We start from the raw sequence: 25675 nt of genomic DNA, 5'->3' as shown, positions 1-25675 counted from the left end.
GATGCAGTCCAAATAAAAGTGGATTTATTCTTTTATATATTTTTAAAATTCATACTTCAATATATAAAATTTCTGTGCTTTACTACATATAAATATGATTTAGCTTTTATTATTATCATCATCATCATCATTATTATCACACAGAATATAAAGAACAAATAATGTGCATGCAGAATCAAATTACTAAGCAAAATATTCAGATAGCTTAGTAAATAATGGCTAGTATATTTTATTGTAGATAAATTATTAAAAAATTTAATTAGGTTCTGAAATCAACAAATTAGTTTAATAATAATAACAAGAAGAAGAGAAGAAGAAGAAGAATTAAGATGACTTGTTAGTTTTTTCATAAATGTTTATTTCATTGCAATAATAAAAATAATAGTAGTAGTAGTTGTAGTAGTAGTAGTAGTAGGAACAGTAGTAATAGTAGTAATAGCAATAATAATAAAAATAATAATAAACTGCATATTTTTTACTTGTTCATCAAATTGCTAATATTTTTCCATCAAAATAGGAATTCAATTTTTGTGGTAAAGATAATTCAATTTCAGAATGAAATATTTTGGAATGTGTGCCACAGAAATAACAAAAAGAAATAACAAAAAAGGAATGAAAAATTCTAAACTCTATTTAAAGGGCTTTTTCTTTTCTTCATCTCTATTATATTTTAATTATAGCCGACTAGCTATTGTAAGAGTAGGTTCTTTCATGTTTATTTAACCTGCATGAGAATCCATGTCAAAACCCTGTACCTAACCATGTACATTCAAATGTTGTCTAAAAAATATTGAATGGATTCAACACTACACATGCTGCTTACTACATTTTTCCAAATTACAAAAGTATGAATGGACAGCGCCTGATATAGTTTGAAATTTGTATCATATGTAGGGATTCAATTTATTTCTGAACCAGACTGCAAATGTGCCAGGTATTTACATTCCAAGATTAATGGTCGGGTATGATTCACCATGAGTCATATATGACTATAACTTTATTGGGTCATTAACTTCATGTTTCGTTACAGCCAAACAGTCCACAAATTTTAACCCCATGAAAACATTGTGAAATCTTGGTATTATTCATCTATCCAAAACCTGTTTATTTCAGCAAGTTTCATGGACAATGAATTTACATCTTCTTCACACACATCTCTTTCTTATTTCTACATATAAAGTTAAATAATCCCAAATTTCACAAACAATCATCCATAATACATTAAAAATTTCTACACCAGGCTAATGTGTAATTCTTCACATAAATCCTTTTTATGAAAATAAAGGGCATCATCAGTTTAAAAAAAATGATCCAGTCATTTTTTTACTTTTGCATTTCAGAGCTCCGAGTGGCTGAGTGGTCTAAAGCGCTCTCCGTTACAGATCACTGCCATCTCACCTCTGCCCGCGTGGGTTCGAGTCTCAGATTCAGCCAATGTCGGTATGTGAGAAAGCTTGCCAGTAGCTTCTTGTGGGTTGGTGGTTCTTTCCGGGGTTATCCCGGGTTCTTCCTCCACCATTAATACTGGCCGCCATGTTTAGCCTATCGTGCTGAAAAATGGCATTAAACACTACAACAACAACAACAACTTTTGCATTTCAAATGATAAACTATGTACACTCTCCTCCCAAAATGCTCTTCGCTGAGGAAGACTTTATATCCTGCGAGGTAGCTTTTTTCCAAGGTTTTCTGAGGCTGATTTGCAAATGAGGCCTGGAGATGATGATTGGGGGTTAATTTGGGAATGTGTACTGACTCAATCACTTTGGGGAAAATAAAGAAAAAAAGAGCAAGAGGGCAAATGCTATTGGCTCATCTGATGAGGTGACTGGCTAAGTTTTTATCCCTTTATGCTTTGACATTGATGGTGACTAAAATCTAGAATTATAGCTTTCTTTTACAACAAACCTGTTACTGCAATTAATATGATTACATTTATTACTAAGATTTACCAAAATTAATTTTGAGAAAGCAAATTTTTTGTAAATTATGTTTAAATTAATTTTGAGAAAGCAAATTTTTTAAAGTAATGTTTCTCCAAGAATACTTACCCTATCATTTTAACATTAGAAAAATAAATACTATGGTACTTCCTGAATCCAGCCCTCCCTAAAAGAAAAAATGTTCATCTTTTCTATAAAGACAAAGGAAAAAGCTCTGAACCATGACTTCCTCTTACCAACACCAAGTGGCTACCCATCAACCAGATGTATACCAGTGTTAAGCTGAATGAAGCATCAAGTCAGATACTTGCATTTGCGTGGAAGGATGTTAGGGTGATCTGCTAAGCATTCTCGGATAAGCATGATTTATGAAACAACTTCTTTTTTCTTTCCACACATTCCTTGATCACATTAACATTAGGAAAATTGCTAATCGATTGAGTTAATGCTGAAAATCCTACCTCTACCATGAGCACCCCTCAAGGGAAGAATGGATGGATTCCCTAAATAAAAGATAATTCTCTCTCTTAATAGGACAGCATGTAATAGTCATGTAACCCATGATGACCATACACAGATAAGATGAAATAATGAATTCTTCTTAACATTAAAAATTCTTGGCGAATCCAGTGAAAGTACAAAACACACACCCATAAGGAGGTTGTGATTACATCAACTGGTCCTGACGGTCATTTAAAAATTCAGAGTTCACCAAGTATATTGCCCATGTCTGCCTTGATCCCAGGACTTTATTCTCTTTCCTGACCACCACCAGAGATGAGAGACATAGTGCCCAATGGCATTTATTTATGCACTTTGTGTAATGCTTGAGAAGGCAGACAGGGTCTTGCAACAATTCCTCTCATGACAAATTAATCAAAGAGAAAGAACATGTGAACACTCTTTGACATGTGAGCACTCTTTGACATGCTGTAACATGGCTCACAAGTGTGACAGACCCTGGTCCCAAGTCAACAGGTTAGGTGGTCCAGATAGATAGATAGGCTGGCTGGTCAGCAGTGAGATTGGTGGAATGATGATAATATGGATCTCAAAATGTGACAAGCACACCATGTGTCCAGGCTTACATGCCCAAAGTTCATGTTCAAACATGTGTTTTTTTTTTTTTTTACATCAACTGGGTTTGTAATACTAAGGGAGGGAACTCTCGTTTTAACTCCAAATTACTATTGGAGGTTACACCACATTCCATTGATCAAAACTTTGCCTATCTCTTCAGGCTCTATGTAAAACCATGGAACTAATTAGTTCTTACCACTTCACACATACACTGCAAACAGAAGTCAATGAACACTCTTTGCGAGTGAAACATGTGTCCTTGTTGACCTAGGCACATAACATTATCATTGTTCAATCTGAATCGACTAGAATGACAAAACAAATATTGAAAATATCAATCTGAAAGTGTCCACAAGTTGCATCAACACTGGAAGAACACTTTGCACAAGAGATACAAGCATCATGTGTGTCCTTATGGACTGGCACATAGCGTCATCATTGAAGTGATGAAAGCAATAAAAATATCTAACAATCTAAAACAAAATAACTAGATAAGTAAATAATTTAAAAATACATGCACTGAGTGCAAATATACTCTATCAATAACAAGCATGAATGACATTAAGGTGAGATTAAAGTCCACAACTGGCAAAAAATACACATAAAAGCTGGGGACACCTGGCAGCAACTGTGTGGAATTCACTCAAATGGTTTGGTTTGAATACACAATATAGCTCAGACATTAGCTGCTTGGGTGAATAAAACAGAATGTTTTGAAGTGAATGTCCACTGAGAATTGATGTGTTGCATCTGTTGTACCCAAAGAAATGAATAAAGTGTGGAAGCCAAGGACATTCAATGACATAATTAATTAATAGCAGTCATATTAACAGTCCACAAGAAGGATTGGCATACAAGTATAAACATACTACCAACAGTAAGAAACAGCTTGTAGATATAAAATAATAATGGTTGCAGGATGTAGTAAATACAGTAATATGCAATACCATATTGACTTTCTGGACAGAAGGCCTAAATAATGAAGATATTCAAGGATTTCAGATGGTCTTGCTGTACTATGCCAATAGCACCTAGCAAAAGCGTAAAACTGGCAAATCTCTAGTTAATGAGTAGCAACCTGGTAGTGGTAAGGGAGGTAATGGGTAAGAGTTTCTTCCCATTGTCTTTAAAGTGCCTGGAGGGATGGATTCAAGGAGGTAGTGGAAATTACTTTCCTAATGTTAATGTAATAGGAATATGTATTCAAATGAGAAATTCTATGAAAACAATAACTGGAGAATATTACAGAAAGATGATGGGTGAGCCACAAGAACACAAAATATTTCCACTTACCAGAAAAAGGGCTCTAAACTGAATGTTAAAATTATGGATTACTAAGCTACAAGTTCTACAAAACTACAAAACTGTTTTCCCTGAGACAATGGCATATTATTAACCTTTCAAGACATCTCCACAATGCTTGTCTTGGGGGAGTTTATTGACACCAAAACAATGCATAAATGGAAAAAAACTGATAGATTGACACTCACCCTCTTGCCACACTGTTGATCATTGAGGAAAACCAGGTAGCCTGAGATGGGTCGTGCAGGTGAGTCTATTGACATCCAGACAATAGAAAGAGCATCTTGCTTGTCATCCCGTTCAAGGGAAATAACTGGGCCACCACCAGGGACTATCAAGGGGCACTTCATTTTCTGGATACAAATACAAGTAATGACAATAAAAATTGCAAACTTATGGGGAAAATAGTAAATTTTACTTTGAAAGGCCAGAGAAGTTTAAAACAGTAAATGCACAAAAATAAGGTTTATATATTGCACAAGCTAGGTGATATCATTAAAACAACTCATGGATTGTAGAGTTGTTTGCATTAGTATTGTAGATACATATCTAAAACACTATATGAACTGCCTGTTTGTTTTTTTGCATGTGTAGAGGACATATTCAATAAACATAGCAAATATTTCTTCTTCTTGTGTTTTTTTTAAACCTTTCAAGTGACCACTGTTTGTTGCCAGCATATATTTTCTTCATTTTTCTTTTTTATTCTCTTTATTTTAGTTATCTGTAGTGGTTAATCCATGAAATATATATCTAAAAATATACAAACTTTGAAATAGGGAAATCCATAAATTTAAGTACCCATGACAATGTCTTTTTTTTAAATAAACCACAACAATTGATGCTCATGAAAATAAAAGAAACAACAGTATTCTATGGTTTCCAAGGACAAAATTATAATAAGGGAGTGTTCTAATAAGATTTATGAAATGCATTGCAAGTATACAATCTGTAAGTGAAATCAAAGACCACATCCTGAGGTATTTTGGACAATGATGTGGTTTGTGTGATTACTGTAGTAAATTAGAAGCACAAATATATTACCTGAAACCTGACATACGGGTAATATTTTTAACCATGTGGACACAAACACTGCGGTGGAAACGGGACCAAGAAAATATTTTCTAGCACTATAATAATAATATATTATAACACACTATCTAATTGGGCATGCATCCAAATTACGCTAAGAAAAATCAAAAGTCTGTAATTTTTATTTTGTAATAACATCAGGACACCCTTTAGGATAATGTGATTTTAAACATCTTCTGCATGAAATTTTCAAAAATATTTAAGTATATGTAATATTATCTCATACTTAAAAAATACTGAATGTAAAAAGGGCTTAATTATTGCCAATTATCTTTAACAGTTAAGTATAAAACTTGATTCCAACAGTACAGGAACTATTATCATCTTACAGGAACCATTATCACCCTCAAACTCTTGTACATATGATCACAGTCCCCTGAAATTATTTCTGGATACCTACCAGGACATTTGATTTTTGTGGTCCATACTCCTGTCTAGTGGAATAAATCACAACACAGACATCATACAAACGACCGCCTGCCAGACCACTAATGTTCAGGCTGTTGTTAGTGGAGGGAAACATATCACAGTATGTCACTCCATTCAAGAACAACTGAAATTAACAAACAGTAAATAATAACAATGTGTAAAAGAAGAAAGCCTGGTGAAAAGAATAAGATTTTCAATAAATAAATTTAAAATGATTTAAAACAAGTGAAAGTGTACACAGAATGTAAATGTAAACATGCAATTTATGACAATTCTCATAAAATTTATAAAAAGTGATGAAAAGTTAGATACTAATGAGACTAAAAAGTACTAGCAATAAAAAGGTTATGAATTTATTTTTTCCTTCCATTTAACAATAACAACATTTGCCCCCCATTTATATACAAGTGCCTCAGGGTCACTTTTCACATAACAGAACTTCCTCAAAGAAACATGCTCAATGGGCCGAAAAGGATTTCCAGCAATTCAAGCTAAGACTATTTCTTCTTTTTAACTGCTGAGCAATGAAACCACTTCTGCTATTTTTCAATGACAAGAAGATTTTAAATTAGCTGAAGTGGTAGACATAATGGATGTCAGATTGACATCATTTGCATTTAGGGGCAAGTGGAGATCATAAGAAGTCTTTTGGTGAAAACTATGTTGATATGACCATCCTTTCAGAAGGAGTAGCAATAACAATATTTTCAAGATGGCCACAATGTTGGCCAAATTAGATGTGTGAGTCGCACCATTTTCACTGAGGCCCATCTCAACATCATAAGGTGTCTTTCAGTGAAAATCCCAGGTTTATATGACAATCCGTTTCAGGTGTGTGTGTGTGTGATTTGGATTCTTAACGTAGCTTTAACAATTTTTTAGTCATATCGCTACAATGTCTGCAGTGTGGCAGTTTATAGTGATATCTATCACTGGGGCATCATGCTGTAGACATGTAGCATGATGTCCCACCCAGTCACATTATCCTGACACCAGGCCGACCAGTCCTAAGACCAACTTCTTAATGCTGAGCACCAAGCGAGGCAGCTGTTAGTACCATTTTTGTAAGACTTTGGTATGACTCGGCCAGGGATTGATCCCACAACCTCCTGCATCCGAGGCGTACACTCTAACCACTAGGACATAATAGCAGTCATCCTCTTTCAGGAATGGTGATAACAATATTTTAAAGATGTCCACTGTGATAGACATATTCAACAAGCAAACAACACCATTTTCATTTAGGACAAACTATAAAAACCATCATTTCAGAAGGAATAGTGATATAGTGATAACAAGATTTCAAGATGTCTGCCCTAGTGGCCATATTAGACATCAGATCAACACCTCTTTTTATTTAAGTCCAACTAGAAATCTAAAGAAATTTTTTAGTGCAAAATCCAATGCTAATATGACCATCTATCAGGAGAAGCAGCAATAACAAGATTTTTGAGGTGACAATATTGCCTGTGTGAGCAGAACCAGTTCATTTTGGTCTAACTAGATATCGAAAGAAATCTTATAGTAAAACCCACATGTCCATATGATTTTATCTTCAGGAGGAGTAGCAATAACAAGATTTTCAAGGTGACAATATTGCCTGTGTGTGCAGAATCCATTCATTTTGGTCTAACTAGATATCGAAAGAAATCTTATAGTAAAACCCACATGTCCATATGATTTTATCTTCAGGAGGAGTAGCAATAACAAGATTTTCAAGGTGACAATATTGCCTGTGTGAGCAGAACCCATTCATTTTGGTCTAACTAGATATCGAAAGAAATCTTATAGTAAAACCCACATGTCCATATGATTTTATCTTCAGGAGGAGTAGCAATAACAAGATTTTCATTTAACACCAACTTGACCATGGGATAAATATTTGTGTAAAGTTTCATGGCAATCCTCCACATAGCTCAAGAGGAGTAACAATAAAACAAAATGTGTGCTAATGAATGGAAGACAGTAGATGGATGATGGAAAACAAGCCATCCCAAAATCTATCCGGGTCTATGTCCAGTAGAACTAAAAATCTGTTATGTCAATTTTTTACAAGACAAAATCAAATGGATCCAAAATCCTTTGAAGGTACTATTACTTCCAGTGTAACAAACACATCTTCAACTCAATCACTTGAGCTAAAATTGGATCAAGAACCAAATACAATTTCCTCTATGACTTTACATTCCCCCAGGTTTTAGTACGTAACTTTTGCACATTGCTCAAAAGCCTGCTAGAGATTCTGAAGAAAAAAAATTAACCACAATAATCAATAAGTCAAAGATTATTATAAATCAAATTTTAATTTTATTAGTGCTTTGCAATTTATTTTCATTGTCAGTGTTTGTATTAAAGTAGAGACGTCATCATCATCTAGCAAGGAAACTATCAATAGTAATATAGTAATCCCTGACTATACTGCACCTCAGTATAACAACCCCTTTTGCAAGGCAGGTATGGCCAAGAATCTCATTAAAATTTACGTACTAGCAATATGTATAATGTACATGAGTAAAAGTGATCTTGCATACAACATGGTATAGTAATGGATCAATTTATAAAGTTTTAAATACAATATGTATGTACAGGGTTTAACAGCATATGAGGACAATCCTGGCTATACAGTGCCACGTAAGTTATCCCAAAACAATACACAAAACAAGGATAAAGACAAAGAAATGTAATCATTAAAATAAAAAATGAAATTTTTTAAACAAATCTCTCTTAACAGTACCAGACACAATGATGGGACACATCCCTGGGTAAAATGGTTGCCTCCATTAATTTCCTCTCATGTCATAAAGTGGGACACACCAAGCCTATTCTACAGCCCTGAGAGTGCTGCAGGATATTGTAGTTCTAAACTCTGAATGCAACATTAGAGTTTAAAATGTAAGTTAAACAATCTACAGTGTCCTGTCATATTAAAGACAAACAGTGCTCATGAACTTAAGAAGAATGATTTTGAAATAGTGTATACCTGATATCCCCTAATAAGGTCTATTAGCGGCCTTTCTGGAGGGTCCCAGAAAACCTCCAAGGTCCCTGGGTCTGTGAAGCAGGCCTTAATGGTAGGAATACAGTCCCACCATTCCCAGGCCTTGGCCTATAGAACAAAAATATCAAAATACGATCTTATATATTATCATATCAAATCAAATATCCCAGAAATTCATCCATACAAATCTAAGATCAAAAGCTCTAGAAAAACCTTGTTAAGCAGGAGATAAATGAAACTATCTACAAATATCTTCCATCTATAGTTGATGGAAAACTATCTGAGAATTAAATTAACAATGAGCTCTGAAATACAATGTCTTCTTTTTGATAACATAGGACAACAATGATGTACTGTGGTTTATCCACTCTAGCTAAATATAAAAGGAATCAAAGAACTCTGTGGTAAAGGAAAGCATGCATATCAAGACCAAATCATGAGATCATGTTTTACATTTATAAGATACAGGCTTTGCCCCCCACCCCATCTAATAATGCATATATCAGAAAATTGCACATCTTTGCCCTGCTACTCACAGAAGCTTTGCCTTTCTGTTCAACAGGAGGTCCCCTTGCTGAGGCTGAGGAAGACAAGGATTCATCAGCATCACCATGAACAAAAAACCTCCTGTAATATAAGGATCATTATTCATGGTGATTATATAAACAGTACATACAGACTATAATCTGAATGACCCAGTGGGAGATTCAACTTAATGTGTGCAATAGCTGTTAAGTTACTGTCTTGAAATTAATTCATTATGACAAAATATTTTCCAAGAGGGATCTTCAGCATAAAGTGTGCAATGTTTGTTAAATTCCTGTCTGAAAATTAAACAAGACAAAATATTTTTCCAGAGGGATATTCCACTTAAGGTGTGCAATGGCTGTTAAATTCTGCTGTCTTGAAAATAATTTAACATGACAAAATATTAAAATATAAAAGAAAATATGAATCATATGCAAGTTCTGTTTGAAAGAGATCAGATGAAATCCTCAATAAAGAATATGTTTCCTCAAAAACAAACATGATGAATACCATGCTATAAGCACAAAATGTTACAAAGGTGAGAATCTGAATGGACTCTTTTCATCATATGTCAGGTGATCAATTATCTTATCTCTGGGTAAGATATAACAACAATAGGCAATTCTTAATTTGCTATGAGCTGTGTAGATACATGCTACTACTTTGGAAATGGATACTATAAAAATTGTATACTATATATACTTGCTTATAAGTCATATCCAACTGCAAAATGCATAGACTCAGTTTGCATGGATGTAATCATTGGAAAAAAATAACACAGACCCTGATCTGCCAGCAAGTAATATATAGTACTAGAAATATGATTTATTTATACTCGTGCCTTGATGTAAATATATGACTCTGCATTCTCCCCTCCTTAACAGCCACAGCTCTGACAAATGCAAGGCCAGAATTTCGCAGCATTACACCTTTCTCTGGATCATAAGCCTGAATAGAAAGAAAAATTGTCTGAAATTTTCTGCAACAAAACTGTATTGTCTAACCTGTTGAAAAGATATAACTTTCTCTACTGGTACTGCTTTTTTAAATCAGATATACTTTGAAGTACAATCTGTTATATGGTTGTTAGTAAGCTGGTATGGAATGATGCAGAGAGGCCAGGTAAGTTTTGTACTGTCTCTGTATGATTCAACACTGTGTCACTAATAAATCATACAATGAATTTACAGTGACATTCACTACCGCAATTCAATTTTTTTTTCACATGATTTTCAGGTTGAACCACTTCATAACAAAATAACATCATCTGTAATGTCAAACAACAGTGACAGTGCCCCTCATTCATGAAACCCGAAACCAGGGTATACACTCATATGTAAGCAACCATAGCTTACAAAAATAAACAAAATTAAATACAAGTGATTGTAACGTCTTGTATATGTTTAATTTATTTTGTAACAATTTAACAATATTAGACCTATGACAAGGGTAATTTTGAGTTTGATTTAGCACGCTAATTGAGAAGTTTTGTAAATATGGAGTCTGGTATCTTTCCTATTGATCTGATATAGTCTTCATATGACATAATTTGATAAAAGAAACTTTTCATATATTGGGGAAAATATTTCACATTTGAACAAAAAAGTACCTTGCAAATCAAGCCCTACCAAAATAAACGAGACATTAACAACACATTTTGGCTTGTTTACAATAAGAGTGCTAAAAAGTCATCTGCTTGACAAAATGAAAGACAGATGAGTGGTCTCCCTTTGCAGAGAGGGCATGGCACCAAAACCCAACAATTACCTGTTACTACTTCAGTAGAAGAACACACTCTTCAACTGATGCAACAACAGGCTGTGTCCATATCTTGATCAAATAAGTACTATCAATTATTTCAGTCTAAAGCTTGTTGTTTTTCTTCCAATGCATTAATCAACCATAATACATTAGGAAAATAGGTAAGAGGTGTAGTTACATCCCCTTACACTAAAGCTGGCTCTGGTTCTGGGGGCGGGTCTATGGCTGATTCAAGCATACCACTGGTCTTGAGAACTAGGAATAGACTGGAGAAGAACCCTGGTCAATCTGTGTTTTGACTTTATATGTTTTCTTAAATCATAAATGGCAAGTATAATCACTTTAATGGCACATTTTTGCCAAAAGGAAGAAAACTTTTATTACTAGATTTTAAAAAATTCTAAACATTTTTTTAATAAGCATTTCCCTTTCATCTTATAATGCTTTGTAATAAACTTCTGCAATTATATGGCTGGATAATTATATATTCTACTGTGACTGGGATTTATGAAGAAACATTCGATGGAATTCAAAAGTACTGAACATTAAAAATTAAATCATTTTGATGTCAACTCTATGCCATATATCAGCAAGAGTACAATGAATGGCACATTATATACTTCTCCATGGTTAATAGTTTAGGTCAACTAATATTATTGTTCATAATCATTTTTCTTTTTTCAGGCAATGTGATGATAACCTCTGATCAGCAACATGCAGCAAAACAGTATCAGTAGAGTTTCTAATTTGTACCTTTTCCTAGTATAAAAATGTCATGCCATCCAAGGAATGGATCTAACTTTAAAACTAGAAGGCCAAGGTTTGGATGTCAAGTCCATAATCAAAGTATTACTGTAAAACACCTTACCTTGATTCCAAAGTCAAAAGATTGAGTGAGCAAGTCAAAGAATGAAATTCTAATTTACACATCCAGAGTACAAAAAAATCCATGATGGGCTTTTGGGAAATATAAGAAAATGATTTTTTTAAAACCAAAACTTTAACACATACTTTCTTCAAATGTGACATTAACCACAAGGTAAATGCAGCAATCAAGCATGTTGCAGACTGAACCATCTTAGCTTCATAATGATTCATCCTATGTACGAATAAAAGGGTTTAGGGAAGAAATTTGTTTTTACCAAAATCTTAATGAATGTTTTTAAGTCTGTTACCTTGACCATATAGTCAAAGGGGAAAGTGTACATGTCATGTAATGTTTCAGTTCATAATGATCCATCAAGGTTTTAGAAAATATATGCAAATGAAAAATCTTTAACTGAAACATTAATATAAATGTTTTGTGTGACTTGAATCCAAAGGTAATAGTGAGTGAGCACATTGCAGAATGATTCACTTACCCTCAAAACAACCCATGACAAGAATAATGAGACTTTATCAGGGAGTTTAGGACAAAAGGTTAAAAGGGGTACATGTGAATATGTTGTAGAATGGATCATATTAAACTCGTAATGATTCATGCCAAGTATAAGAAGATTCTATCATGGCATCCAGGAAATACATGCAAATGTAAAACTTCAACCAAAACTCTACCAAGTTGTTGAAGCTACCACTGAAAAAGTAATTGCTGTCTTTCTTCCCACTAATGTGGATCTGAGAAAAAAATCCAACTCTGTGCACCTGAATAACATCATACTGATGGTATCTCAAAGTAATCATGCTGATGGTATCTCAAAGTAATCATGCTGATGGTATCTCAAAGTAATCATACCGATGGTATCTCAAAGTTTCAAGTCTGTATCTTGCAGTGAAGTTGGAGATATGCTTCATTATAAACAACTACGAATTTATATTCATACTTGGAAATGTAAGATCTTCTGAAATCACACCAAGCAAATACCCAGAACCTTTCTTGCATGTGACATAACAGAGACAGCTTGAAAAGTTTAGAGTCAGTAACAGCTAAAATAGTAAACATGTGGTCACAAAAATTAACACAAATTTCTGCAAAATGTGTAAATTCAGGTTAATTTGTATGTGTGGATATAGGTGGTTTCTTCAAGTAATTTTGCACAATCTCCAACATCCCCACCTCCAACCCATTGTTTTTTTCTTTCTTTAGTGTTTATTAGAGATAAGATATTTCTAGCATTTTGATGGTCTTGTACCTGATGCTATGATTAGTTAACATTTTCATGAAATAAATACCCATCCCCATCCTAGCTGGTTTAGATTCTAGACCACCTCTGTGTTGTGTATTTGTTGTTGTTTTTTACCTTCAGAGAGTCATTGTGGAGTTCTGCTGGTGATCCATCAGTGGTGTAGTATATTTTTGCCCCTGGTGTTTCAGTGGCCAAGTTTACCCTGCTGAATCTGTCTACTGTGCCACTCTTAATGTCAGAGCTGATGAACACATCCTTCACTCTAACAGCTGTTTTATTAAAGAGAAAATGATAAAGTATAAACCAATTCCTATTAACGTTAAATCTGGTGAACACATTGGTTGGATGGTTTCAAGCAGCATTTTCATCAAAACACTATCATGGCATGGAAATGGGAGCTAAATCCCTTCCCAAAGGAAAGACCAAAGCAACTGACCTAGTCTAGCCTAGGCAGGTATCAAACCCACAAATCTTGTACATCTCTCAAACAAACTTTACTACCATGGCTTCCTTGGATAAAAAGTAAAAGCAGTTATTTGTTAAATTTATAATGGTTGTGTATTTTTTATTTTTCTATGTAATTAATGACAGTAAAATGATTCAATTATTTGCAAAGTTATGATATTTATGTTCACCATACTGATTTAGTAGCTTATTATGACACTGGTTGATCAAGGGAAAAAAAAGGATAAGAAAAGGCATAATCAGTGCAAGGTCAAAATATGTCAAATGTCAGAAAGCAAATTTATGCTTTAAGCCTAAATATTCCCTCACATATATGTATGGGTATTTTTAGTCCAAAATTAAAAAAGGCCTTTGTGCTCTTATTTTTTTAAACTTCTATTTTAATATATGAACTAGTTTTCCTGATTTTACAGTGATAAAAAAAAATTCTAAACGTATTATTGATGAAGCCATCATAAAGGTTTCTACTCTCAACAACGTACTCTGTTGGGACACAGACAGAGGAACTTCTGTGCGGAATCCAAAGTTAGGAAATAAGCATTCAGGGGCCATTACTCATCCAACTGACGATTTGGAAAACATAAAACCCAAATCTTCGGGGACTAATCAATACAAGCAGCATCCTAGGTAAAGAATTTGCCTGACAAGGGGCATAACTCTGTCAAAAATAGAGTAGACCAGACTAAATCCGTAAAGGACAAATATAAGTCTATGAAACAATATTCATATCAAACATTGCAACAGTATATATTGAATGGTTCCTGAGCTATAGTAGTTACAATCAATATCTGATGTGAAGATATTAAGTTCACTGTCAACTCAAACCCTGTATTTCTATCCAACTCATAACTCGATCCAAAATGGAGTTCATGAGATGAAAAAAAACATAAAAGGCACACACTAGTCAATGAGGCAATGCACGTACCAAGCTACATCAGAATCTGTATAAAGGTTCTTGAGCTGCACCAGTTATAAGTGACATCCTGAGTGAAAATGTTACACTAATTGTAAAGGGCAATAACTGTCACAAAATAGGATTGATTGGACAAAATGCATTAATGGCATATAAACATCTATTAGATGATGTACACAACAGACTGTCTCAGAATATCAATATGCTGAATGATTCCTAAGTTATGCTGATTACAATGGAGACTTAAATTTAAAATTGTGGGAACAGTACCATGAACTTCACAATATATGTGCACTTCATATTTTACAGTCCTCTGTTTAGGCACTTCTCAGTAATCATAGACTCTGGAAATGTTTCAACAATGAGTGTCATTGACCTGGACCTTTGGTTAACTTATACAGTACTTACCTAAAGTTACTGTTCAGAAAACCATTTTTTCCTTATCAGACTTATCATGACCATGACCTGTGAAATTGAGACCCCAAAGTCTATAGGTTTCTACTCTGCGAAACCAATATTTGAATTACAATACCCTTAATCATTGACCTTTACATACCAGAATCAATATACCTATTTCATACCTTAAGTGCAAGTCCTCCACAAACTTTAGTCAAGATATGTGGCTTAGAAAAGTTATTATGCAAAAAAAACTTCTTTTTCTTACAGTCAGTGACCTTGATCTTTGACTTTTAACCCCCAAACAAGACTCCTCTTCCTTAGCCAAGGTGTAAGTCAACTACAAGCTTTGGTGAAGGTACATGGTCAAGAACTGAAATTTTTGTGCATAAAGCATTTTTATGCCACTGTAACTTTGACCGTGACCATTTGATCCCAAAATCAATAGTCTTCTACCTTTGTACCAAGCACAAGCCATCCACAACATTAGTACAGGTCTGCAATCTTGAGCTAATGTTATTGGGCAGAAATAAATTTTCTCTGTTCAGTCCTTTTTGAACCCAAACCCAATCAATAAGCTTCTTCTTTTCTTCAAGTGCAAGGCATTCACAAAGTTTGGTCCTGGTCTATGAGGCAGGACTAATTCTATTGCATATATAAAGTTTTTCTTTTTTCATTCAAAGTGATCTTGACTTTTGACCTTTTGATAAAAAATGAATCAATACCATCTTTTTGTTCCCTGAACTGCAAGCTATCCACAAAGGTTGGTCCAAGTCTGTGATATACATATAATGTTATTGTGCATACACCATTTTCTTCTTTCTATCAATGTGACTTTGACCTTTGACCTTCTGATCCCAAGTTAATATACTTCTTTCAAAACCCATGTGCAACCAATCCACAACATTTGGTGCAGGTCTGTGGTGTAGAACTAATGTTATTGCGCAGAAACCAATCTTGTTTCATTCACAGTGGCCTGACCTTTGACCTTTCAATCCCAAATCGGAAGAATTTCTCCTTACCCAAAATACAAGCAATCCCACAAAGTTTGGAAGTAGCATATTGAGAAGCATATGGAGAATATGTGCTGAAACAAAATTGGTAACAGACAGATGGACAGACTGATGGATGACATCATAACACAAACATACTCTGATGTATCAAAGTGATACAAAAAGGGCAAGATCTTCATCAAACGAGACCTTAAAAGATGAAACCCTTTACAGGCACATCTACACGTAATAGACAATTCACCTACCAAATGACACCAAATTAGACGTAAGGTCTGCATAACTGGAAAGTATAAATAAATTTAAATTTGAATGGACACAGATGGACAGATAGAAAGTAACTTCTAATAAGGAATCAAATAAACAGTATGAAGTAATGAATCAAGAGCACACCTTTAGATAATGTAAGATATTCTACTACATACACTGTGTATGATATCATTACTAGGCAATGACCGTCAGTCAGACACTCTCACTTGTGACCAAAACTTGTTCAAGCTCGCAAAAGATAAATTACTGACTTCATAATCTAACACAAGCATTCATATAAGATCATTTATGTAATAAACTCCAAGAAGTATTATAAAACAATATAAAAGGCATTCCATGTGAGTAACTTTATTTTCCACTTACCCACATCCATACAGACAACAGTGCAGGAGAATCCAGGGGCACCCTGAGAAGCCACAGTGTAATTTCCATCCTCGTCAAATGTGTACAGGAAGCTGTTGCCAGGCACTGGTTTACCACTGTTAAAGGCCTTTGGTCCCTGGACTACATTCATGGGTTCCTGAATATACAGGAAAAGAAAGACATTAAATCTGATGGCACCTTACAATTAACAGGTTGAATATAACATACAAGAAAGTTCACAAGAACTTCTAATGCTGGTCAATTCAAAAAAGATGCCCACTTTCAGGATGTCAAATGGTTAGATGGATGGAGAGAATGAAAAAATTAAGAAATAGATTTACTACCAAATAGGAAACTACAAAAGGACTCTTGAGCACTCCATGGCAGAGCACTCAAGGACTCAACTGCAGAGCACTAATATTGTTGCTGATTATCGATCAAAATGCATTCGTTCAATACTAGCTAATAAAAAGAGATACTGCTTAAATCAATCCTTCTTGGAAAGTATATCATTCTGACTCCTGCTTACTATGGGTGGATTTCAAATGAGAGACGCTAACTTTCATCAAGCTAGCTGCCTAGAATAGCTCTAAAGTTTTAACGAAACTGAAATATCAGTGACACTCTTCCAACATTGTTACCAATGTATTTCATTGTCTGGAGACTTGACATGAATGATATGGAAGTTATTCAACATTGTATGTCATACTGTACTTACATCACTGTTTGGAGACTTGACATGAATGATATTATGGGAGTTATTCAATATGGTATGTCATATTGTACTTACATCACTGTTTGGAGACTTGACATAAATGATATTATGGGAGTTATTCAATATGGTATGTCATATTGTACTTACATCGCTGTCTGGAGACTTGACATGGATGATATTATGGGAGTCAGTGCTGCCTTTCCAGGTCCATAACAAACTCTGACCCTACAATATATCAATTTACATCAGGTCAAGTAATCAAAATAATACTAAATAAAAAATATATACATATTCTCAGAAAGTTTAATTTGATTCCTACAAGAACTTGATTTCTTTTGTGCTTGAAAAAAAATTATTCTTTGCAGCTTGATGGTAAAAACAGAACAGACATGAAGCAAAATTTCTAGCAATTTCACTTATATAACATTTCTTCTAATTATCAATAAAAGGCATTTTATTATAAATAATGTTTCTCAGAATACTTACCCATCACATTAACTTTAGGATCAACTTTGTCTTTCCTGTCTATATATAATATAGTATATCAAAATAGAATCTATGGAAAAAGAACTCCTCAAGATACTAGTATAATTAACTCCCTTTGTCACCACTGGATGGTTAAAAAATACACAGGATTTTCTTCAGTTTAAATGTGAGCTATTCATCAGTGATACTCACATCTGAAAGACGGTATGGAAGGACAAGAAATACTGGAGAATCCAACCTCAAACCTTGTTTAATTTTAGGAGTATGTTATGGTACGAGCCCTCATGTCATGGGTAAAATCAAATGAGGGCAATTGCATATGAGAGGATTACAATGAAGCCATTAACCATAGATATAATAGAAACTTATAGCATTTTCTTACCATGGATAAAGTTCCAAATGAATCAAGCAAAAGCTATGAACTTATGCCTGTGACAAAGCTGTAAGGTTGTGCTAGCCTTAACAAGGTCTGGTGGATATCTACACGTTTGCCACTGGATACACTATATTCAGTTTTCTTTTCCACAAGACTAAATCACAATGATAAATGAGAAAATTCGGAGAGCATTGCCAGCCTCAATAATGTCTCCAATTAAAGAGTTGCATTTGAATACAAGGCTTGAAGAGATGGCTCTGATCACACAAGCTGATATTTTTATGTTGCATATATGACCCTGTAAGAACACACTGAGTGGATTACCCACTTGAGCTTAAAGGCCAAAACGTGGGAAGTTATGTCATACTCTTCCTCTTTCACCACTTTTTGCTGGTCGTGACAAATGCTTTAAATACATTTCAGGTACCACATCAGAGCTCAAATTGGGCCTTGGAATCTCAATTTTTCTGAAGGGTCTATCAAGGAGGGGGTGATAATGATCACTTTCTGATTACCAATGGATGTCAAGCAATTCTTGGTCATGCATCTTGGTTGCATCCTTGGAACTAGTAAACAATCTAAGCAAAACAGAAGACAGTCTCGTTCAACCAAAGAGGCATGCAATACTTGCCCTGCAATCTGAGACTTTAAACTTTATTCACCTAGCTGCTGCTGTGTACCCACCACAACAAAGGAACCAAAACAATGAATCAAATTAAAATCACAATCTGTAAGTTATGAATAAGCAAAGAAATTCAACAGTGCCTGTTATCAATATTATTACACAGTAAAAATGGCAAAAGCTTATAAATGGCTTGACAGAAATGATAAGCAATATCACTGCTAGAAATGTGGCAGTCCATGAAACATCTCGTTTAGTTCATTCAGAAACAAATTTAATCAACCAAAACATAAAGTGTCTACTACAAGAGTGTACAAGATTTGTTTACAGAGTAGTTCCTAATACACTACTGGGCAGATGTGAGTTAAATATGAAGTTGTGTGTGAGTGCAGTATTGTATAATACTAAACAATTCTGTAAAGTTAACAGAGAAAAAAATGAGCATATAATAACAAACAATATTTCATAACTAACACTGGTAATGCTGTTACTATCGATAAAAAGATGGAAAAAATAGATGATGCAGAATATCTAGATGGGAAATAATTGTAAAACTTATCTAACCTTCTGGATGTAAAGGATGGAAGGATAAAATCCAGACTTGTCTACTCTCACGACAGCATTGTCATATCGCTCATCACTGATGACACTGCTTAACCTCACATCATTAATGAACTGTAATGAAGGTCATAATTTAAAAAATAAACAAAATATTAATATTAATTCAAATTTCAAAATCCAACTGTCTCAAGTCCCATTCTTGAATGGATTATAGTATGATAAAAATATGGTATTTTCCATGGAAAGCAAGGAATACGTACAAGTGATGCTCAATTTGCACCACACATGTTCCTGAGGTTATGGCTAAATCGAAACTGGTATTAACTGAAAGCAATATTTCCCATAGGACACATGTAAATTAAGGAAGCTCTTGGGCAAATTTTACCTCTAAGTTTTCAAATTATGATTATTTATAATTTTCAAGCAAATACGTATAATAATTTAATGCTGTGTGTGAGTAACAGCACTAGGTGCCAGTGATGGCATAAAACAAGCACTGTGGTGCAAATTGAATGTTATTTCTTTATTATTAATGGCATTAAAATGAAAGCAGGTAAATCAAATTGGTGTATAGTGAGCATCATCAGTATATGACAACCTACTGGACAGTTGAAATGCTACATGTAAAATAAAATTTAAATTTCATACTACTCATACATACAGGGCAATTTATGGGAGACAATAAAATTTAAATTTCACACTACTCATACATACAGGGCAATTTATGGGAGACAATAATTCCATAGCATGAAATGGAAACTGCATTGTCTCTTGCGTAGTGCGATTGCATCCAAACAAAAAAGGTGACTTCAAATTTTTTTTAACCGCAAGATGTTCAGTAGAAGGAACATACAATATTCTCCTTTTCCCTCCATTTTTATATTTTCGTGTTTCTGTCCATCTAGCTGACCATCACATCTAAGTTTGGATGCCAGTCATTTCATACATAATATTGGCCACAAAAACATGCCAGTCATTTCATACACAATATTGGCCACAAAAACATGCATTTTTATTTGTGGGTGTATCTGGGGGACTACAATACCCCCTGTCAAGAATCATGTCCATTTAACCTAAGTTCAAGTTCCTAACCACCTATTTCAAGCATTAAGGTCAGTTTCCCATTGTCTTACATGAAAGAAGGTGGTATAATAAGTTCTAAATACAACTCCAGTTTATTCTTTATCAGACTATAGTAAAACATGCAACATACAAATATCAAAGTGCACAGTATGGTAATGATTACTATAGTGACTTTTGCTATGACAATGTTCAGGTTTTTCATAAAAAGTGTATTGTGTTATATGTGAGGTCATCTTATATGTGATATATTAGGGACCATATTATACAAAGTCAATTTATACTAGGGAACAATATACATTGCATTATTATGATATGTAATGGGATCCATGATCATACATGTTATCAGGGACTGTGTTATACAGAGCCACTTTATACTGGGGTACAATATACAAACAATCATTATGTGACATAACTGGATCCATTATCATATATGTTATAACAGGGACTGTTATACAGAGCCATTTTAAACTAGGGTACAATATACATAATATTATTATTGCATTATGTAATGGGATCCATGATGATATGCATGTTATATCAGGGACTGTGTTATACAGAGCCACTTTATACTGGGGTACAACATGTAAACTATCATTATGTGACATAACTGGATCCATTATCATACATGTTATAACAGGGACTGTTATACAGAGCCATTTTAAACTGAGGCACTTTATACTAGGGTACAATATACATAATATTATTATTGCATTATGTAATGGGATCCATGATCATATGCATGTTATATCAGGGACTGTGTTATACAGAGCCATGTTACACAAAGTTCTAACAGTACATTATGTAATGGGATCTATGATCATGGACATGTTATAACAGGGACTATGTGATACAGAGCCACTTTATACTGAGGTATGTTACACAAAGTTCTAACAGTACATTATGTAATGGGATCTATGATAATGGACATGTTATAACAGGGACTAAGTGATACAGAGCCACTTTATACAGAGCCATGTTACACAAAGTTCTAACAGTACACTATGTAATAGGATCTATGATAATGGACATGTTATAACTGGGACTATGTGATACAGAGCCACTTTATACTTGGGTATGTTACACAAAGTTATAACAGTATATTATGCAATGGGATCTATGATCATGGGCTTGTTATATCAGGGACTGTGTTATACAGAGCCACTTTATACTGAGGTATGTTACACAAAGTTTAACAGTATATTATGCAATGGGATCTATGATCATGGACATGTTATATCAGGGGCTGTGTTATACAGAGCCACTTTATACTGAGGTATGTTACGCAAAGTTCTAACAGTACATTATGTAATGGGATCTATGATCATGGACATGTTATATCAGGGACTGTGTTATACAGAGACACTTTATACAAGGGTAGCATTATTAAATTATTATTACTTTATGTAATGGGATCCATGATCCTATATGTGTTTTATCGTGGACTGTGTTCTACAGAGACACTTTATATGTGTAGCATTATTAAATTATTAATACTTTATGTAATGGGATCAATGATCCTATATGTGTTATATCATGGACTGTGTTCTACAGAGACACTTTATACTAATGTAGTATCATTATTGTATTGTTACATTGTAATGGGATCCATCATCATATACATGTTATATCATGGACTGTGTTCTACAGAGACACTTTATACTAATGTAGTATCATTATTGTATTATTACATTTGTAATGGGATCCATCATCATATACATGTTATATCATGGACTGTTATACTAAAGAACTTTATGGCAAGGGAAAATTGCATACTGATAAGCACATAAGTACATTTTACTTACATTTTCCTCCTTAGCCTTCTGACTGCTGAAGGACTTACTGAAGTAATGGATAACTCCAGTTCTGGTTATGGCTTTGCTTGTACAGCGTCTAAGAAAAATTAAAATGAATTGGAATTCAATATTTATGAACAGGTAAAATTATTAAAAGGTAAACTATCACTGGCTGGAGAAATGCTAGTTAAGGAAATGTTTCAGAAATACAGAGATATGTCTGAAATAATGTAAATCACAGAATATTTTACAAACATAAGAATAATGTAGAAAGCAACATTTTACAAGCTTACAAGTTAAATCATTTTAGCCAAAAAAAAAGCAAGTCAATAAACTAATAGAATTGTGAGAGAATTTCTCACATAAATATGCACTTAACTCCGACCTTATGATGGAGATAAGTCTACAGTGCAAAACTCTTAAGAAATACTACAGGAAGAATGACTGGTCAGCATGTATATCTTCTGATGATGATGACCATACAATATTAAAGTTTCACATCAATTCCACTAAAAATTGCAATAACTGCAGTCACAAAATCCTGTTATACACAGGACCCATCTTCACGAGATGAGAACAATATTTCCTAACTTTTGTTGTTGTTGTTGTTGTTGTTGTGGTTGTTGTAGGGTTTAACACCATTTTTCAGCACACGATAGGCTATACATGGTGGCCAGTATTAATGGTGGAGGAAGAACCCGGGAAAAGCCCAGAAAGAACGACCAACCCACGAGAAGCTAATGGCCAGCTTTCTCACACACCCACACTGGGTGAATCCAAGACTAGAACCCATGCAGACAGAGGTGAGATGGCAGTGATCCGTAAGGGAGAGCACTTTAGACCACTCGGCCACTTGGGGCCCCCCTAACGTTTGTAGCAATCCATGTAAAACTATGGGACAAGATGCATCATAAGTAAGTGCCATGCTAAGAACAAAGACAGCAATATATCTATTAAAAATTGCAAGAGTAAAATAACTTGTTCATATGAGATTATATTCCAGTGCTCACTATAATATTTACCAAAGTTTCATGGCAATCTACCAAAAAACTGAAGGACTAACTGCACTAATGATAGGGTGCCAGACAGATGGTCAGATACTAGGATTACTATATATCCCACAGGTGATGATAACAATCCAATGTAGCATCCATATAACTGTTAAATACCTTGCGGAAAGTCTTGTTTTATGAATATGATGCACCTATTAAATCTGCAATAATTTAGTGACATTCAACTATTATGAGATACAGTAATCTGACGATTGATAAGACATATTTTTCTACATTTTTAATATGTAAGCTACAATGCATAAACCTAACTTAATTTTCAACAGGTAGACTTTTTAAAAAGAACTGATGACCAATTTGTTTTTAGTCAGTTTGATTTCTAGACTTGGATCAACACAGAAGCATATGATGCTATTTTGATAGGCTGCAATTTCTTACCTTGGGGGAAATTCATTTGTAGACTGATAATCTCCTGACATGACTTGATCCACTGTCTCTACCTCCACTACATCATACTGGCGTGGTGTCTTGAAGATCCAGCACACAATATCATTCTGCTTAATCGTGACTGGGTCAGGTTTAATTTCTGCTGCTGATACCTGAACCTCGTGGACATGGGGTTGTGTCGATACTACAACAGCTCCAAATATCTTGGGCAGACTAATGCTGAAAATAGAGTACCACACAAAGTGAAAATTTCAAAAGAAATTTATAAAGAAAGTCAAATAATTTCAAAGTCAAGGCAAGCAAAAAATTTAAAATTTTCAATTTATTTCAATAAGTTGGAATGATCACAGATGTAAGATTCTATATATAACATGACAGAATATACTGATTTTATTTCACGAAAACTCAGAATAGTGAAGTGCATTGATTCTTAAACTTATTTTGGCAGACAACTTGAATATTTCCGAGGGTCTCGGCAGTCCACCTGAACATTGATGAGAGTCTTGGAGGACCAATTAAAGATTGCTGAGGGTCTCAGCAGAGCACTTAAACTTAATGATCTTTACTAATACTGATTGTACCATAACTTAACTACTGTAAAGCACTTTGTTGGAAAAACTTTAACCAAAATAGTCCACAGACACATCCCACATGCAAACTGACAAGTAAACCACTTCACTTTTTGCCCCAATATCAGTGGCATAATAATTAAAATTAAAATCTTCCATTTTTGAAGCTTTTTACCAAATTGTACGTCCATGAAAAATAACCACTATACAATATGTACAACTCTTTTAGGATGAATTAGCAGCTAACTCAGTGAGTTGATGAATGCTGCTGTAATAAATATTAACTTTGTCTTAAGCATCCAAAGAAATCATTAGGTACATGCGCAATTAGGGGCAAACATTTAAAAAAAAATAATACCTGTTGTAGTAAAAGACTCCTGGAGTTATAAACTGGTGTGTGAAGGCAGAGGGAGCATCTCTCAGCATCCCACTGCAGAAGCCCTTATCAATGGTTGCACCCTGGTGTGATACTTGGATAACATTTTGCTGCTTCTTCCCACTCTGCCACACCCACCATACCCTGTCGTTAGGACGTACTGTGATGACCTTTGGCTCAAACCCATTGTCAGTGATGTGGATTGTATGATTCTAAAACAAAAATAAACAAAATAAATAAATAAATACAATCACAATTGATAAAATGGAAAAAAATAATTTACAATTTGTTTTACATGACTGAAATTGACCTGCATAAACTCTGCTAGTTTCAAAATATTGTATTGCTTGCTTAACAATAATCATCAGTTAACATGCTATAAATCTATTTTTCATGGTGACAAAAATTTAATTTTTAACATTTGTAAAAATTTATGTCATTTTTAGTGCACATTATAACAAAGCAAATACTCTAATTTCCTTGGAAAAACATCAAATAAAAATTATACAACAATTTGGCTGACCTCTACCTCAAAAAGTCAAAAGGTCAAAAGCCAAGGCAACTAGTCAAGAAATCTGGGTTAAAAAGAAGCTCTCTGACCTTCAAAGGTTTTTTTTAGGACAGCCATATTGGACAGATGATCAGAATAATTTTGCAAACTTGGAAGGCCATATAAAGGAAGCTTGCCATCAAATTTAGCCACTTCACTTAACAAGTCTTAAGTCTTCATTTACAGAATTTTTAGCAAAATTTTTAGCAAAGGTGGTCTAATCTGATTAATATTATTTGTTTAGAACTAAAAGGCCTTTCATACCACGATGCTTTCTTTTGAACTCAGAAGAAAACTACAGGACAGAAGTTGACAAAGTCATTTAAAAGTTTTCCTAATAAAAAACATATCTGAAAATGTATCAACATCATTTGCATAAACCTGGAATGCACTCATAACAGAATGCTATCAATT

General features: G+C 34.2%; 1 protein-coding gene across 1 annotated transcript in view; it reads right to left on the bottom strand.

Annotated features, from left to right (window-relative positions):
• The window catches only part of LOC149787886 (uncharacterized), a 227682-nt gene that overhangs the window by 132410 nt on the left and 69597 nt on the right, over positions 1 to 25675 (bottom strand). The window contains exons 15-26 of the mRNA XM_089974127.1: positions 24694 to 24923; positions 23758 to 23985; positions 22319 to 22406; positions 19437 to 19547; positions 17536 to 17613; positions 16674 to 16830; positions 13371 to 13525; positions 10214 to 10320; positions 9381 to 9471; positions 8827 to 8952; positions 5818 to 5970; positions 4514 to 4678 (exon numbers count right to left, since the gene is read on the bottom strand). Of these exons, the coding sequence (XP_089830253.1) occupies positions 4514 to 4678; positions 5818 to 5970; positions 8827 to 8952; positions 9381 to 9471; positions 10214 to 10320; positions 13371 to 13525; positions 16674 to 16830; positions 17536 to 17613; positions 19437 to 19547; positions 22319 to 22406; positions 23758 to 23985; positions 24694 to 24923 (1689 nt within the window). The remainder of the gene's footprint in view (positions 1 to 4513; positions 4679 to 5817; positions 5971 to 8826; positions 8953 to 9380; positions 9472 to 10213; positions 10321 to 13370; positions 13526 to 16673; positions 16831 to 17535; positions 17614 to 19436; positions 19548 to 22318; positions 22407 to 23757; positions 23986 to 24693; positions 24924 to 25675) is intronic.

This window comes from Sinohyriopsis cumingii, chromosome 11, assembly GCF_028554795.1.
Source record: "Sinohyriopsis cumingii isolate HCF-2022 chromosome 11, ASM2855479v2, whole genome shotgun sequence".
NCBI classification, from domain to species: domain Eukaryota; kingdom Metazoa; phylum Mollusca; class Bivalvia; order Unionida; family Unionidae; genus Sinohyriopsis; species Sinohyriopsis cumingii.
The sequence above is the reverse complement of the archived record's forward strand: the minus strand, read 5'-3'. Positions and strand labels throughout refer to the sequence as shown.